The sequence below is a fragment of the Erythrolamprus reginae genome, chromosome 2 (assembly GCF_031021105.1).
Source record: "Erythrolamprus reginae isolate rEryReg1 chromosome 2, rEryReg1.hap1, whole genome shotgun sequence".
NCBI lineage: Eukaryota > Metazoa > Chordata > Lepidosauria > Squamata > Dipsadidae > Erythrolamprus > Erythrolamprus reginae.
This window is the reverse complement of record NC_091951.1, coordinates 200,884,992-200,899,064: the sequence shown is the minus strand read 5'-3', so window position 1 is coordinate 200,899,064 and position 14,073 is coordinate 200,884,992. Positions and strand designations below refer to the sequence as shown.

The window sequence follows — 14,073 nt, the reverse complement described above, 5'->3', positions numbered from 1 at the left end:
AGAATTCCTCAGCCAGCTTTGAGTTGAAGTCCACAAGCTTTGCTGGCTGAGGAATTCTGGGAGTTGAAGTCCACAAGTTTTAAGTGGCCAAAGTTGGAGACCCCTGAACTATAGTGACTACGTTGCTGACACAATAAGCAGAGATACCTGAAAACTGCTCAAATTTTTTTTAAAGAATTGGGATGGGCCAAATAATTGAAAGAAAATGAGATGCCTTTTGTTGCTTCCTCTTTCATTTATTTGGCCCTTTTCAATTCTTTTTTTTTTTTATTAAAGGAGAAGTTTTCAGGTAGCTTAGCTTATTGTGTCAGCAAAGTATTATTATTATTATTATTATTATTATTATTATTATTATTATTATTTATTAGACTTGTATGCTGCCCCGAGTCTTCAGAGAAGGGCAGCATACAAGTCTAAATAATAATAATAATAATAATAATAATAATAATAATAATAATAATATCTGGCCAGTATGCTTTAATTAGAATGGCAGGGTGAGGCATTCACAACGGTGTTTATGAGTACTGTACTGTATTTATATAACTAAATACAATAATATTGTTTTAGAGAGAGATCAGAAAGGCAGCACTCAAAACAATTAGTAGAAAAGGGAAGTCATTTAAAGCCATACGATTCATATGATATATGGATGTTATCAGCTTAAATTAGATGAACAGGAAGAGCAAAAGTATCTCATTTTCTGCTCTTAAAACTACTGTACTTGCTCTTGTAGAAGTAATAAGTAAGGTATCTAGTCCACTCTAGACTTTTTCCTCTATGAGGATGGGTTGCTATCTGGCCTTCTCCAAATAATGATTACATAAAAAATGATATTTCCCACATTCATAGAAACAATGAGTAAGATTTCACATCAGAACTTCAGTTCTTTAGAATGTCCTTCATCCTTTATTGATCACAGAATATCAATTTAAATAACAAACATCTGCTCTTGATTCTAAATGTTTTTTCCTCCTCCCCAAATGCCCATCATTGTTGGGCACATCCAGATACACGCCTCCTAAGGTTCCAGGGTATAGGAAATACATTGATCTGACAGGTTCTGGCTCCCCAAACACAGCTGTCTGTATTTCTCAGTTCCAAATGAGTACAGCAGCTGAGCTAAAGCAGCAATAAGAAACAGACTTCTGGAAAGGTGGCATCGAGAAAGCAAAAACGCAGCTGTTCTCCAGAATGTACTCCATCTTATAGCAAGATGCTTTCAGCTTTTCCCATCTCAGCACTCTGAAAATCTTTGCATTATATCTGATGAATTATATTGAATTCTGCCAGCAGAATTCCCATTCCCTGCAGCTTCCCCCCACAAACCTCCAGATTTGTTATGGAATATTAAAGGAACCTTCTGGAACATAGGGGGGGGGGGCAAAAGGTGGAGAGGAAAGGAAACTCCCATTGCCACTTGTGTAACACTGGATTTCAATGCTTCAGCCTCACATGCTTTTTGCCTGAACAACGGGAATAAAGATACACTCAAAAGTCATCGTCGTCGCATATATCCAAGTAGACATCAAAGGCCTCGCGGTTGCAATTTCCATCGGGAGTGAAGACATACTTATGGAAAGTACCATCCACACAGATAGCTGTAAGAGTAGGAAACGAAACGGAATGTGGGTGAGAGATCAAGAATGGGATTCCAGAGAACTTGATGCATGAAGAGATCGTGTGGCAGAGAATCTATAACGATGCCACTAATAAATATAAAGAAACTAAAACAGGAGAGGGAGGGAGGAGGTCCCTAACCTAAATCAGGGGTAGGGAACATTGGCTCCTCTATGACATGTGGACTTCAACTCCCAGAATTCCTGAGCTAGCATGACTGGCTCAGGAATTCTGGGAGTTGAAGTCCACAAGTCGTAGAAGAGCCAACGTTCCCTACCGCTGACCTAAATATTCAATGGCAGCACTGGCCTTGGGTCAAGGCTGTATGTGACATACCTCAAGAGGCCCAACCCATCTATTGCCTGTCATTGATGCCACTCACCAATGACTGAATTGACGTTCTTGGAGGTGTTCCTCCCAAAAGCGCAGATGCAGGCGGACTCCGCTGGCACGGTGAAGCTGGCCAAGCTCCACTGAGAATCTACATACTGGCCTATCATGGGGCCAACTTTTCCCACACGGGCCAATCTGCAAGAGAGGAGGAGAAAGAATGGGATTAAGGTACTACTGACGACCATCTTTCATACCCATCGTCCCTGCCCCCCATCCCCGCTACCTACGCTGAGCGGCGGTTTAATCGGGTGTCTTTCAAGGCAAAGATATGGACAGTCCCTTTGTCACTGGACGCACAGAGAAATGAAGAGTCGTGGCTGAAGTTAATGCTGTGGGGAAGAAAGGGGTTTCATCTCACAAATTCAAGGTTTCTTCCTGTGATTGTCTCTCTATAACAAATGCCTCATTTTCAGTAATCTGTATATTACTCCTGAAGAGGACCCTGGGAAAATATTCCTTGACCGAGCCACCTCTTTCCAGAAATATTGGGAATGCAACTCCCATAATCCCTAGCTTTCCTGGCTAGGGAGTGTTCTGATCTCCGGCTAAGGCCACTGTTAATTGGAATAAAGGCCTGCTAAATGCAGAGATTTGTAAAACAAAAACATCATCTTTACTTTTCTTCCTTCTGTTACACACTGCATCATCTCGGTATGCAACACTCTCTTATCTCAGTCTTTATTAGTCAAGGCAACATCAAAATCATCAAAGTATTCTACAAGTCATTCTAAGATTTATGGCTAGGCAGCGTAAGCCCAGGGTAATAAAAACTGCAATTAAAGCAAAGCTTACTTTCAGAGCCGATGAAAGACACCTCCATATTTCTTAATAACAGATTGAGAACTCTACCCTTCTCTTCCGCTGACACCCGGACGTGATGAATTAATTACTTAATTAATTAACCCGTTCCTCTCCTTAATATTTCTTCCCTGACACTTGCTCCCTTCACCTCTGCAATCATATGAAAGAAGGATTTACCCATCTAATATCTGTTTCTCCTTCACTTGAATCTGGACTCATAGAAACGTCCTGTGGTTGGTCTCCTCTTCCTTCTACCTATAAATCAGGCCCTGCCACTAATTCATAAACACTTTCCAAATCAAAATCTGCAAAATCCTCAAACTGAACAGGAATATAGACAACAGGGAATAGGACTTATGGACATCATTATGAAGATGCCCCATCACAATCAATTAAAATCTTGGTAGTTTACATAGTAGAAAACAATTCACAAAGCAACTATGTAACAGTGAAATAAGAGCACAATAACAAAACAAAATATGCTCCCAAACAAGTGAAAATGGTCTTGTTAAGAGCTCTGTCTTCCATTGCAGGTGTCCCCAAACTTGGCAACTTGTGGACTTCAGAGTCTGGAAAGAGTTAGGCGGCTTAGAAATCTGATGAATCAATCAATAAATAAATCAATCAATCAGTCAACTCCCAGAATTCTGGAAGTTGATGTCCAAAAGTCTGAAAATTGCCAGGTTTGAAGACCTCTGGTCTACTGGAATGGGCCAAGATGTTGCCAATTTTACTAGCTTCTGAGAGGAAACCTCTCAGAAACACATCCACAAGGGATGGGAGTTCATAGGGTTGTTAAACATGGACCAAGCTCCTTAAATGTTGCCATGCTATCTATGCATTTTTTCACTTGCTTTGTTTGCTAGCTTCCTTCAGGTTGCCTTACTTGCGTGCAAACTACTAGAGAGGTACTGCTTTTTAGCTAGCAGAACAAACCAGTCTCTCTAACAAAGGCTTGTGCAGTATTTGCACTTCCAGTAATAGTGCATTGATTGATTTGATCTGCACAGGCTTTCCACTTGATAAATCACTGTGGTAAACAACAAGCCTACAACAATGATAAAAGCAGCGAACTTGCCTGGTGCAGCACAGATATCTGCATCAATTACCCTCTAAAAATAGGCTCACCTATCTTCCTGGCCAGTACTGGGGCAAAAGACAAATTTTGAAACTTAAGTAGCAGGAAAGTTTGTAACTTGAGCGAGAAGCCTTTTGTTCCTTTTTCCATGCGCAGAATCAAACCATCTAGAATAGCGACCTCTATAATAATGGGCTTTTGTTCTGAACTTACCTTCTCAATTCAAAACTACTGGATCCTCAAAAGTTACTAATATTCATCCCAATTCCTTGGTGCCATTATCTGCCTCTGCTGCAATCCCACCCACCCCACCCACCCCTGGTGAGCTATTTGCCTAAATTAGAAGTCTGAATACAGTAGTCCCTCACCTATCGCTGGTGTTACGTTCCAGACCCGGCCGCGATAGGTGAAATCCGCGATGGGGAATTTATCGACTGATAGTACTTATTTAAGTATTTATATTGTATTGTTTGGTAAGTTTTCATTGTTTTAAGTGTTTATAAACCCTTCCCACACAGTATTTATTTTAGATACAGTATTTAAATACAGTATTTACAATTTTAGATATATATATTTTTGAAAAACCTGCCGATCGAGTTCCGCGGGCTGTTTAAATCTGCCGATTGACTTCCTCAGAAACCCGCGAACCAGCAAAGATCTGCGAATGATTTTTCTCATTAATATTTCTTGAAAACCCGCGATGAAGTGAAGCCGCAGTAGGTGAAGCGCGGTATAGCGAGGGACTACTGTAGTAGTACAGGGCCCTTTCCCCAAGAATAGGGAGAATAACACTATCATTAGCATTAAGAAGACTATCAATTTCTCACCCCAAACCTGTAAATAATTCAGCAATGCGGCTCATTCCCTTGTCTATCCTTTCATTTGTCTCCCGCAGTTGCGATTAACAGAATTTTGTTTATTTCTCGACAGCACTCATTTCTGCCAGGTTTTTTTTAACATTTACAGCCTCTGCCCCCCCAAAAAGCATACCACTGAACACTTCCAAGCCTCACCACTGTTGGCTCCAGCACTGCCACTTGCAGCAGAGCGGCTGATCAGTACTCCAGGTATTTCTTTGTAACCCACAAGGATTTTAAAAAATTTATTCACAGCTAAACCGGAATTATTCCTACTAGGCATATTTAGACAAACAATTAAAAAAGAAGACAAATACTTCATCACACAAATATTAACTGCGGCTAGAATAACATATGCCCAACAATGGAAACAAGATACCATACCTACATCTACAAATATTATTACTAAAATTATGGAATGCACTGAACTCTCTAAAATGACGATGGAGTTGCGAAATAAAAAAGAATCAGATTTCTATAAGGCCTGGGAGAAATGGTACCAATGGATATCTAGAATACGAAGTACAGTACAGTAATCCAAAAGCTGTCTGAGTTCAATTCTACTGATATACCCATAAAATTATTGGAATAAACTAACTCAATCTTAATTTCAATTCTTATATACTTTACTACTCTCATTTCCTATTTTTCACCGCTTAATAAGAACGACAAGTCATTAAATTCAATGTCTGCTATTGAAGCAGACAATCTCTTTTCCTACCCCACCTCCTCCTTAGATTTGTTAAGTTATATATGGTAAAGATAATAAATATGGTCAATGGAATTTAAACTAAGAATGAAACATGAATAGAACTACTGTACGTATATTAAGGAATACAGTATAAGGGACCTCTGTAACTCTCTGTAAATTTTACCTTAAACTTATCATACTTGTACTCTCCTTTCCCCTTCCCCCCTTTTTTGATTCTGTACTCCCTTCTCCCCCTTTCCTTTTTATAAAACTAATAAATTATATATATTTTTTAATAATAATAATAGTAATTTTTTAAAAAAATTCACGTGGCCCTTTTGTTAAGGTTTGCAGACCTGCTCTGTGGGGTGGATTAACTTATCCATGTGACCGTCTTGTTTTGCAGGCCTGCCCTCTGGGGTGCATGGGTGGAGACTGACTCAAGAGCACAATGGAGGAATGGGGTTTGAGATGCAATGAAGCCCTCCTAAGTAGCCTAACCCAGGAAGAGCCAGAGCTTGGCATAGTTTGCGAGGGAGGACCTGTGTGATGGGAGGACACAGGGAGGTCTCACCAGTACAAAGTTGCTGGATCCGTCCCTCTCCTGAGCTCTACTAGCTTCTCCTTGGTCTGTGTGTCAAAGAGACGGATAAGGGTCCCTTTCTTTGAGGCCGAGGCCACAACAGTGCCCTGCTGGTTGAGGGAGATACAGGCAATCTCGCTCTGATGAGCATTGATGGTGAATGGGGCAGACGAGGTGCCAGGCTTGGTGCTTGAAAGATCCTAAGGGGAGGACAAATGAATCATTAAGAGCAATAAACCAGAGTTGATTTTGATGATCAACAGAACGGTTTGCAAAAACATACCACATGTTCCCTTTGGCCTAATAGCAATAGCATTTAGACTTACAGTAGGACCTCTAAATACGAGCTGCTCCACATGCGAATATTCCAAGTTACGAGCCGAGACGCGAGCAAAATTTCTGTTCGACACTGGAGCTCAAATTCGGGATACGAGCCAAGCTTCCACTAGGTGGCGCAAGAATTCCTTGCTTCCAGTTATCTCGGTGCGAAAAACAAAGTCTAAAGGCATTCGTTCGAGATGCGAGTTGATCGACATACGAGCTCAGATCTGGAACGAATTAGACTCGTATGTCGAGGTACCACTGTATATACCCCTGCACAGTGCTTTACAGCCCTTTCTAAGCAGTTTACAGAGAGAAAGCATATTGCCCTCAACAATCAGGGTCCTCATTTTACCGACCTTGGAAGGATGGAAGGCTGAGTCAACCTTGATCCTACTGAGATTCGATATGCGAAACTGCTGGCAGCCGGTGATCAGCAGAAGTAGCTTGCAGTACTGCACTCTAACCACTGCACCACTGAGGCTGTAATGCAGCCAATTACCATCCCTCACTAGCCGTAGCTCATGTGCAAACCCCAAAATAGAAAAGCAAATTCTGAAGGCGAGTCTGATTCTGGTTTGCACAAAACCCCTTTTATCAATTTGGGAAATTAAAGTCAGACTGCAAGAAAAGAGGAAGAGGATCATGCAAATCGGAGACTGCTTAAGAATAGGAGTTGAAAATTGGTGCAAAATAATAAATTGATTTATGATTGGTTGATTTAAAATGTATGCATATTTATGGTTTTATATACATTAAGGCAGTGTTTTCCAACCGTGGCAACTTGAAGATATTTGGACTTCAACTCCCAGAGTTCCCCAGCCAGCGAATGCTGGCTGGGGAATTCTCGGAGTTGAAGTCCAGATATCTTCAAGTTGCCAAGGTTGGGAAACACTGCTTTAAGGTATGTGTGTATTCGTATATAAATGGAATTTGTAAGGGAAATTAATTTAAAAAAATTCAACACCCCCCACCACAGTTCCCTCTAAGCTGAGCAGTGAGCAATCGCTCACTTAAAAATCATCATCAACTCAGAGTTTTCCAAACCTGCCCAGAAGCCGAGAGGGAAAGAGTGAGAGGGAAGGAGAGAGAGAGGAAGAGAGAGAAACAGATAGAAAAAAGAGAGGAAGGAAAAGAGAAAGAAAAAGAATGGGAGTAAGGAAGAGAGAAAGAAAATCAAAATCTATTTTGAAACTAGCTCAACTATTTAAGTGGCATTTTGATATTGATAGAGTTGCCCTATTATGAGCTCACTGTTATAGACACACAGTACAGTATTTAATTTTGAAATTCTCTGAGGCAAAACAGGGTGGGTTTTTAATTTGTTTGTTTATTTATTTGTTTATATATTTATTTATTTATTTGTTTATTTATTTATTTATTTGTTTGTTTATTATTTCTGTGCCGCCCAGTCCCAAAGGGACTGCCGCTCAGACACTATACTTTTCCGCCCACCCCGCCCAAAAAATTAAAGGGAACACTGCCCCCCACCCCCCCAAAGTATGATCTAAATCAGAGGTCCCCAACCTTTTTAGCACCAGGGACCGGCTTTAAGTTAGACGAGTTTTCTACGGCCCGGTGGGGGGGGCTTTGGTCATATGGGGGTGGGGTTATGGAGGGGTGGAGCTTAGTGACGCAGCCCTCCACACTTCTCCACAGGGCAGGGAGAATGAGGAGGCTCCTTTGGCGGCTGGGGGCTGCCTGGCTTTGTGATTTTGACTGGGGGGGGAACTTAGGAAGGTCCTACTTCTCCCCCCCCAGCCAAAAACTCAAAGCCTATCTGCTCCAGAAACTTGGCGATCGCGCCCCACCGCCGCCGCCTCCTCCGTTTCCCCCAACGGCAAGCAATCTAAACGCGGGAAGGGCATTCCGGCGCTTCCCTTCAGCCTCAGAAGCCCCCTCGACGCTGGAGGGATGGTTATGAGGGGAGCGAGCGAGGAGAAGAAGACGTCCCACTCATCGCTCCTGAGGGAACGGGCGAGGGCGTCGGAGACCCAAAGCCCATCCTGTGTGGAGGGAGACGGAGCCAAGCGGGGCCACCCGGAGACCTTTTCCCGTCTTCTTCTCCTCGCTCGCTCCCCTCACAGCCAGCAGCCCCGCTCGCGGGGGGATGCCCGTTCGTAGCTACCAGCCCGCCAAGCGTCGAGGGGGCTTCCGAGGCTGAAGGGAAGAGCCGGAATGCCCTTCCCGGGTTTAGATTGCTTGCTGTTGGGGAAAACGGAGGAGGCGGCGGTTCTTTTCTCCTCGCTCCAGAAAGTAGGCGATCGCGCCCCACCGCCGCCGCCGCCTCCTCCGTTTTCCCCAACAGCAAGCAATTTAAACCCGGGAAGGGCATTCCGGCTCTTCCCTTCAGCCTCGGAAGCCCCCTCGACGCTTGGCGGGCTGGTAGCTACGAACGGGCATCCCCCCGCGAGCGGGGCTGCTGGCTATGAGGGGAGCGAGCGAGGAGAAGAAGACGGGAAAAGGTCTCCGGGTGGCCCCGCTTGGCTCCGTCTTCCTCCACATGGGCTTTGGGTCTCCGACGCCGCGGACCGGCTGGAAAACCCCAACGGCCCGGTCCCGGTCCGCGGACCGGCGGTTGGGGACCTCTGATCTAAATCGTTGCAACTTCTAATATTTCCCATGCAGAATGAAAGCAAAAGAGCCCATCTGACAATCAAGTTGAAACTGGTTATGAAATGTCTGGGAAGGCAACCTAGGAGACTCAAGCTTCTTGTTGTTTTTAGTGAAAGTCTCAACAATACTAGAAGAACAAGCCTAATAATAAAGGAGGGGCTTAGAGAGGCTGCCCTGTCTGAGTGTGTGTACTGCAATCCTGGATCTGGAGTAAACATGACTAAGCCATTCTAAGCTAACCTAACATGAATATGTTTTTTTAAAAACCATGTTTTGTAATTTCCCTTAGTCAGTCATTAATTTTATACCAATTTTTAAAAAAAATTCAGCCTCTTTTAAGTGGGGGAAAGGTGCATCTTATACTCTGAAAAATATGGTATTTTGGAATAAAATGTGATTATTACCTGCCTATGAAGAAATATTGTCATTTTCTCCTAGCTTACATGAGATTAAATTGTCTGGTTTGGTATTGGCCATGGTAAAAATTTATTAAGATTTTCTATCTTAACCCTTATCACATAATACTCACCACAAGCTGTAAGCTACCACATTTATGTCCAGGGAAAACCAGGAGCTGCTTTTCCAAACTGGGACAAAGATCACAAAGCCCTGAGGTGAGAGATAGACAAAAAAACAGAGTTGGACTGTCAGAGTTGGACATTGATGAAATATGAAGGAGCAGTGGGCACTTCACTTTTTTCAAGTAAAAGAGAACAGGAGGAAAATGAGGGAATCGGACCAGAATATCTCCGGGACCGCCTTCTGCCACACGAATCCCATCGACCAGTTAGGTCCCACAGAGTTGGCCTTCTCCAGGTCCTGTTGACTAAACAATGTCGTCTGGTGGGACCCAGGGGAAGAGCCTTCTCTGTGGCGGCCCCGACCCTCTGGAACCAGCTCCCCCCAGAGATTAGGATTGCCCCCACCCTCCTTGCCTTTCGTAAACTCCTTATTTTATTTGTTTGTTTGATTTGATTTGTATGCCGCCCCTCTCCGTAGACTTGGGGTGGCTTAAAACCCACCTCTGCCGTCAGGCATGGGGGAATTGAGTCATCTCCCCCAGGCCTATATAGTTTATGCATGGTATGTTTGTGTGTATGTTTTGCTTTTTAAATAAGGGGTTTTTACTTACTTTTAATATTAGATTTGTTGTACATTGTTTTATTATTGTTGTGAGCTGCCCCGAGTCTACGGAGAGGGGCGGCATACAAATCTAATAAATAAATAAATAAATCACTGAGCGAGGAGGTTCATTTTACCTTTCGGGTTGTCCCTGGTGTCAAACTCAAAGAGCTTAGTGGGGTTGTCGGGGAAGGAATAGACATAGATTCGATTCCGCTGCACAATTATTATTCTGCAAAGATAATACAGGAGCATGCAATTATAATACAGGAATGCAGGTAGCTTTTGACCTACAACTGCAATTGGGACTGGAAACCTGGTCATTGAGCAAACCAGTTGTTAAGCGAGATGTCACAAGACTGCAATCAAGGGACTTCCCTGTGGTTATTAATCTCACGGGTCAAGGAACAGATGAAATCCCAGGTAAGGAGCACAGAATACCTGAGAGGGGTAGGCAAGCCCAACATGGGATATGTGTGAGTCAGGTTGCAGGTGCTGCAGACAAGAGCCTCTGCTCAGAGGTTGATAATCCTACTTGGATTTTGGTAGGTAGGATTTTCAGCTGTGGAGCAGAGAGACTTGCCCACAGCATCCCAATAACTTGCACGCAGACTCTGACAAGCCCTCCCAGATATTCCCCACCCTCTTGAGATACCTCCGGCTCCTCCACTCTGCTTGAATTTTGGCAGGGAGGATTTTCAGCTCCAGAGCAAGCTTGTCTGCATCATCACCATCTCCAACCTGTGCTAAGCCTTCCAGGGCCTCCCCTACTCACATGAGGCTCATGCTCCTTACCTTACTACACTTCCCCTTCACTCTGCTTGGATTTTCAGTCCTTGAGCAAAGACACAAGTCTCTGTGCTCAAGAGCTGAATATCTTGTCTGCCAAAATCCAAGCAGATCAGAGACATAGTGCAATAAGGTAAGGAACATGGGGTACCTCAGCCAGGTGGAAGAAGCACAGGGGCTAGGAGAATTCAAGGATGGGGGCTGTTGTGTGGCTACATAGAGATTCTAGGCCAGTGATGGCAAACCTTTTTTCCATTGGGCGCCGAAAGAGCATGGGGGCACACTATTGGGTATGTGTGAATGCCCACACCCATAATTCAATGCCTGGGGAGCGGGAAAACAGCTTCCCCTGCCCCCCAGAGGCCCTCTGGAGGCCAGAAATGGCCTGTTTCCCAACTTTTGGTAGACCCAGTAGGCTCGTGTTTTGCCCTCCACAGGCTCCAAAGGCTTCCCTGGAGATGGAGGAGACATTTTTACCCTCCCCCAGCTCCCCAGAGGCTCTCTGTAAGCCAAAAACACCCTCCCAGAGGCTCTGTGTGAGCCAAAAATCAGCTGGCTGGCACACAAGCATATTGGAGGTAAGCTAGGCAACAGCTCACGTGCCAGTAGGTATGGCTCTTCGTGCCACCTGTGCCATAGGTTCGCCATCACTGTTCTAGGCTGATTCCTCTTTTGACTCTGTCCCAAGGTCTGCTGTTACTTCTTCTACACCACCGTTCTAGTATTATACAAATGTATTAGGGAATATTGCTACAGGGACATTTTTATTTATTTATTACATCTACATGCCACCCATTTTGCCTAGAGGCATTAGGCAGCTTATAGCAGAGTAAAAACAAGATAAAATATTAAATTAAAATTGTATATCTTTACAACCTTATATTTGTTTCAAACTAGCGGGTCAATATGACAATCTTTGATACATGAATATACTGTACATTTGTACACATTCAAATATTCTAATTACTTTTTTTCTGCTTCAAGCAATGATGCTAGTACAGTACAGACTTTATTGTAAACAAATTGCATGGATATAACTGGACTTTAAATATAATGTTGTAACAAGAGGTATGCATTGTGGCAATCAAATTCAGATAATTTCAGAATGATATAGCATCCTACCCATGTTCTGGACTCAGTAAAAAGTAAATGAACTCCAAACATACTTATCATGTCTCATGCGAACAGCCAATGCTGGTTTGGTGAAGGTGAACTCCAAAACTAATTTGTCTTTGCCTTCCTTCCCTTCACGAGAATCATCCCAGATCAAGACTACAATGGAAGCATGAGGACACAGAAGACACAAATCAACAAGGACATATAGAAACAGGGAGAAGATACATCTCTGTTAGGGAAGAATCAGAGATTATATTTGCTTGTCTCTGTATCACTGTTATAGCTGAAATTTACAACTCATGGTTCCTTTGCTTTTATTCCACTTCTTCCCTTGAGAATACCTACCTGAGATCTCAGAGAATTTAGGGTTGCCACCTCCTCCTACAATAGCAAGGAGATTAGATCGGTGCAGCATTTCAACCAGCCCTATGCTGCCCACCTGTTCATGATCTAGTGAAAAAACAAACAAACAAGTACTTTTGTAGGACTCACTGCACAGGAATAGATATATTCCACAGTTCTACATTTTAGCCCCTCTTTGCTCCTTACCAAGGTGGCCCTTCTCCATAAGAGGTTCCACATTATAGATCCGAACACCCGTCTCCATAGCACAGCAGAAACAACCTATTATGAGAGAGCATAGAACAACTTTATGGTATATTGGGAACATCATGACTCACTGGAACCAAAATGAAAACCCATAATCTACTAGTGATATTAGACTACCAGCCCAAGAATCCCTGAAATAAAAAATACATTTCCTAGCAAAAAGAGGTATATTTCTATCAACATGGCTATTCTCAAATGCAGGGATTTCAGCTCACATTATGATCTGAAAACAACTCAAAACTCTTATTTTGAAGGGCCTATGACTCAGTTACAGCCCTCTAATAAAAGAGTGCTACATCTCCTGGGGAACACATTCAGTAGAATTCAATAACTTACTTTGATCTTGGTTGAAGCGCAAGCTATTGACTCCACGTTGCTGAGCCATAAGAGCTTGATGGGACAGCCTCAGTTGAGGCAGGCACACAATATTCTTCGTTCTTTTCCGTTAGCCAATAAAGAACCCATCATGGTGCAAAAAGAAAAGACAAAATCAACACAGAGATATGATGCCAGTGGAAGGACAGAGAGCCCAGATGATATGTTTTTAGTAGGTCCTAAGAATGTTAGAAGCTTCCCTGCCTATGTTGTCATCTCAGCCAAAGAAACCACACCATAAGGGCAGCAGGTTGCACAAAAGATACCTTTGCCATTCACATCTGTCTCCATTTAAGAACTTCCATCCCTGCTTGTTTGTTTGATGTAACCTCAGTCCCTTCAGTTATCCAACCCCTTTGTCCTTCTTTCTTCTTGGGATGACTCCAAGGTTTGTTCTCTTGAGGATCTCTTTGATAGCCCATCAGCAATAAACCGATTCCGTCTCCTAATAAGAAGCTGATCTTATCCAACCCCACAGTCACCACGTCATTTTCTCATGCAAAGTGTTCATATGGCAAAGTTACAGCGCTAACCGATCCTCCCCTCCTCCACAAATCCTTCAACCCAGTCTGTTCTAATAGGGGAGATCCATAAACCTGCCACTTCGGTTCCTTTCCTAAAAATCTGAAGAGGACCGCCTGAAGTTTGCCCCCCCTTCCTTCCTATGCTTCACTTGGAAGATTCCTCACCTTTCCTCACTTTATTTACATCGACATCAGCTGTCCGTGTGATAAACAACAGCAAGCAGCCCGAAGCTACTTCCGTTTAGACCACAGAGACGAGGCACAGAGCGCTCACGTAGGCAAGGAAGTACTAAAGTCTCGACGGCCATGTTGGAAACTGGCCGGGAGCCCCGGGCTGTGAACATACGGGGCTCGCTCTCTCCCGCTAGAGGGGAAGGTGCCGAGTGTTTCCAAGGCGGCCATTTTTGAGACTGGCAACACAGTAGTTCATAGCTGTCCCTTGCGGGGATTGATCGGGACCTAAAATAAATGTGTTTATATAAAAAACTTAAATAACGTGGTAACGTAGTTAAAACGCAATTAACAGTGCTGATCCTCACAATTACAGCATTAAAAAAAGGCGTGGATAGGGAAGAGAGAAG

General features: G+C 43.4%; 1 protein-coding gene across 2 annotated transcripts; it reads right to left on the bottom strand.

Moving 5' to 3' along the window:
* Nucleotides 1-878: 878 nt before the first annotated feature.
* On the bottom strand, nucleotides 879-13,805 carry WDR45 (WD repeat domain 45). 2 transcript variants are annotated; one of them, XM_070741211.1, is made up of 12 exons: nucleotides 13,658-13,728; nucleotides 13,235-13,413; nucleotides 12,930-13,030; nucleotides 12,534-12,608; nucleotides 12,330-12,434; nucleotides 12,035-12,140; nucleotides 10,217-10,311; nucleotides 9,487-9,566; nucleotides 6,012-6,220; nucleotides 2,238-2,339; nucleotides 2,000-2,145; nucleotides 879-1,598 (listed from the first exon to the last, which is right to left on the bottom strand). In XM_070741211.1, exons 3-12 carry the CDS (start codon nucleotides 12,976-12,978, stop codon nucleotides 1,489-1,491), a joined length of 1,077 nt encoding a protein of 358 aa, XP_070597312.1. In that variant the 5' UTR covers nucleotides 12,979-13,030; nucleotides 13,235-13,413; nucleotides 13,658-13,728; the 3' UTR covers nucleotides 879-1,488. The 2 variants fall into 2 exon arrangements, with proteins under 2 accessions (XP_070597312.1, XP_070597311.1); XM_070741210.1 differs by lacking the exon at nucleotides 13,235-13,413 and having other exon boundaries at nucleotides 13,658-13,805.
* Between the last annotated feature and the right edge of the window lie 268 nt (nucleotides 13,806-14,073).

Excerpts from the sequence above, each read along its gene's own strand:
- WDR45 (XM_070741210.1), bottom strand. The coding sequence starts at position 12,978 with ATGGCTCAGCAACGTGGAGTCAATAGCTTGCGCTTCAACCAAGATCAA. Across the intron at positions 12,609-12,929 it reads GCGCTTCAACCAAGATCAAA|GTTGTTTCTGCTGTGCTATG; the intron begins GTAAGTTATTGA and ends CTCTCATAATAG. Across the intron at positions 9,567-10,216 it reads CACCAGGGACAACCCGAAAG|GGCTTTGTGATCTTTGTCCC; the intron begins GTAAAATGAACC and ends CTCTCACCTCAG.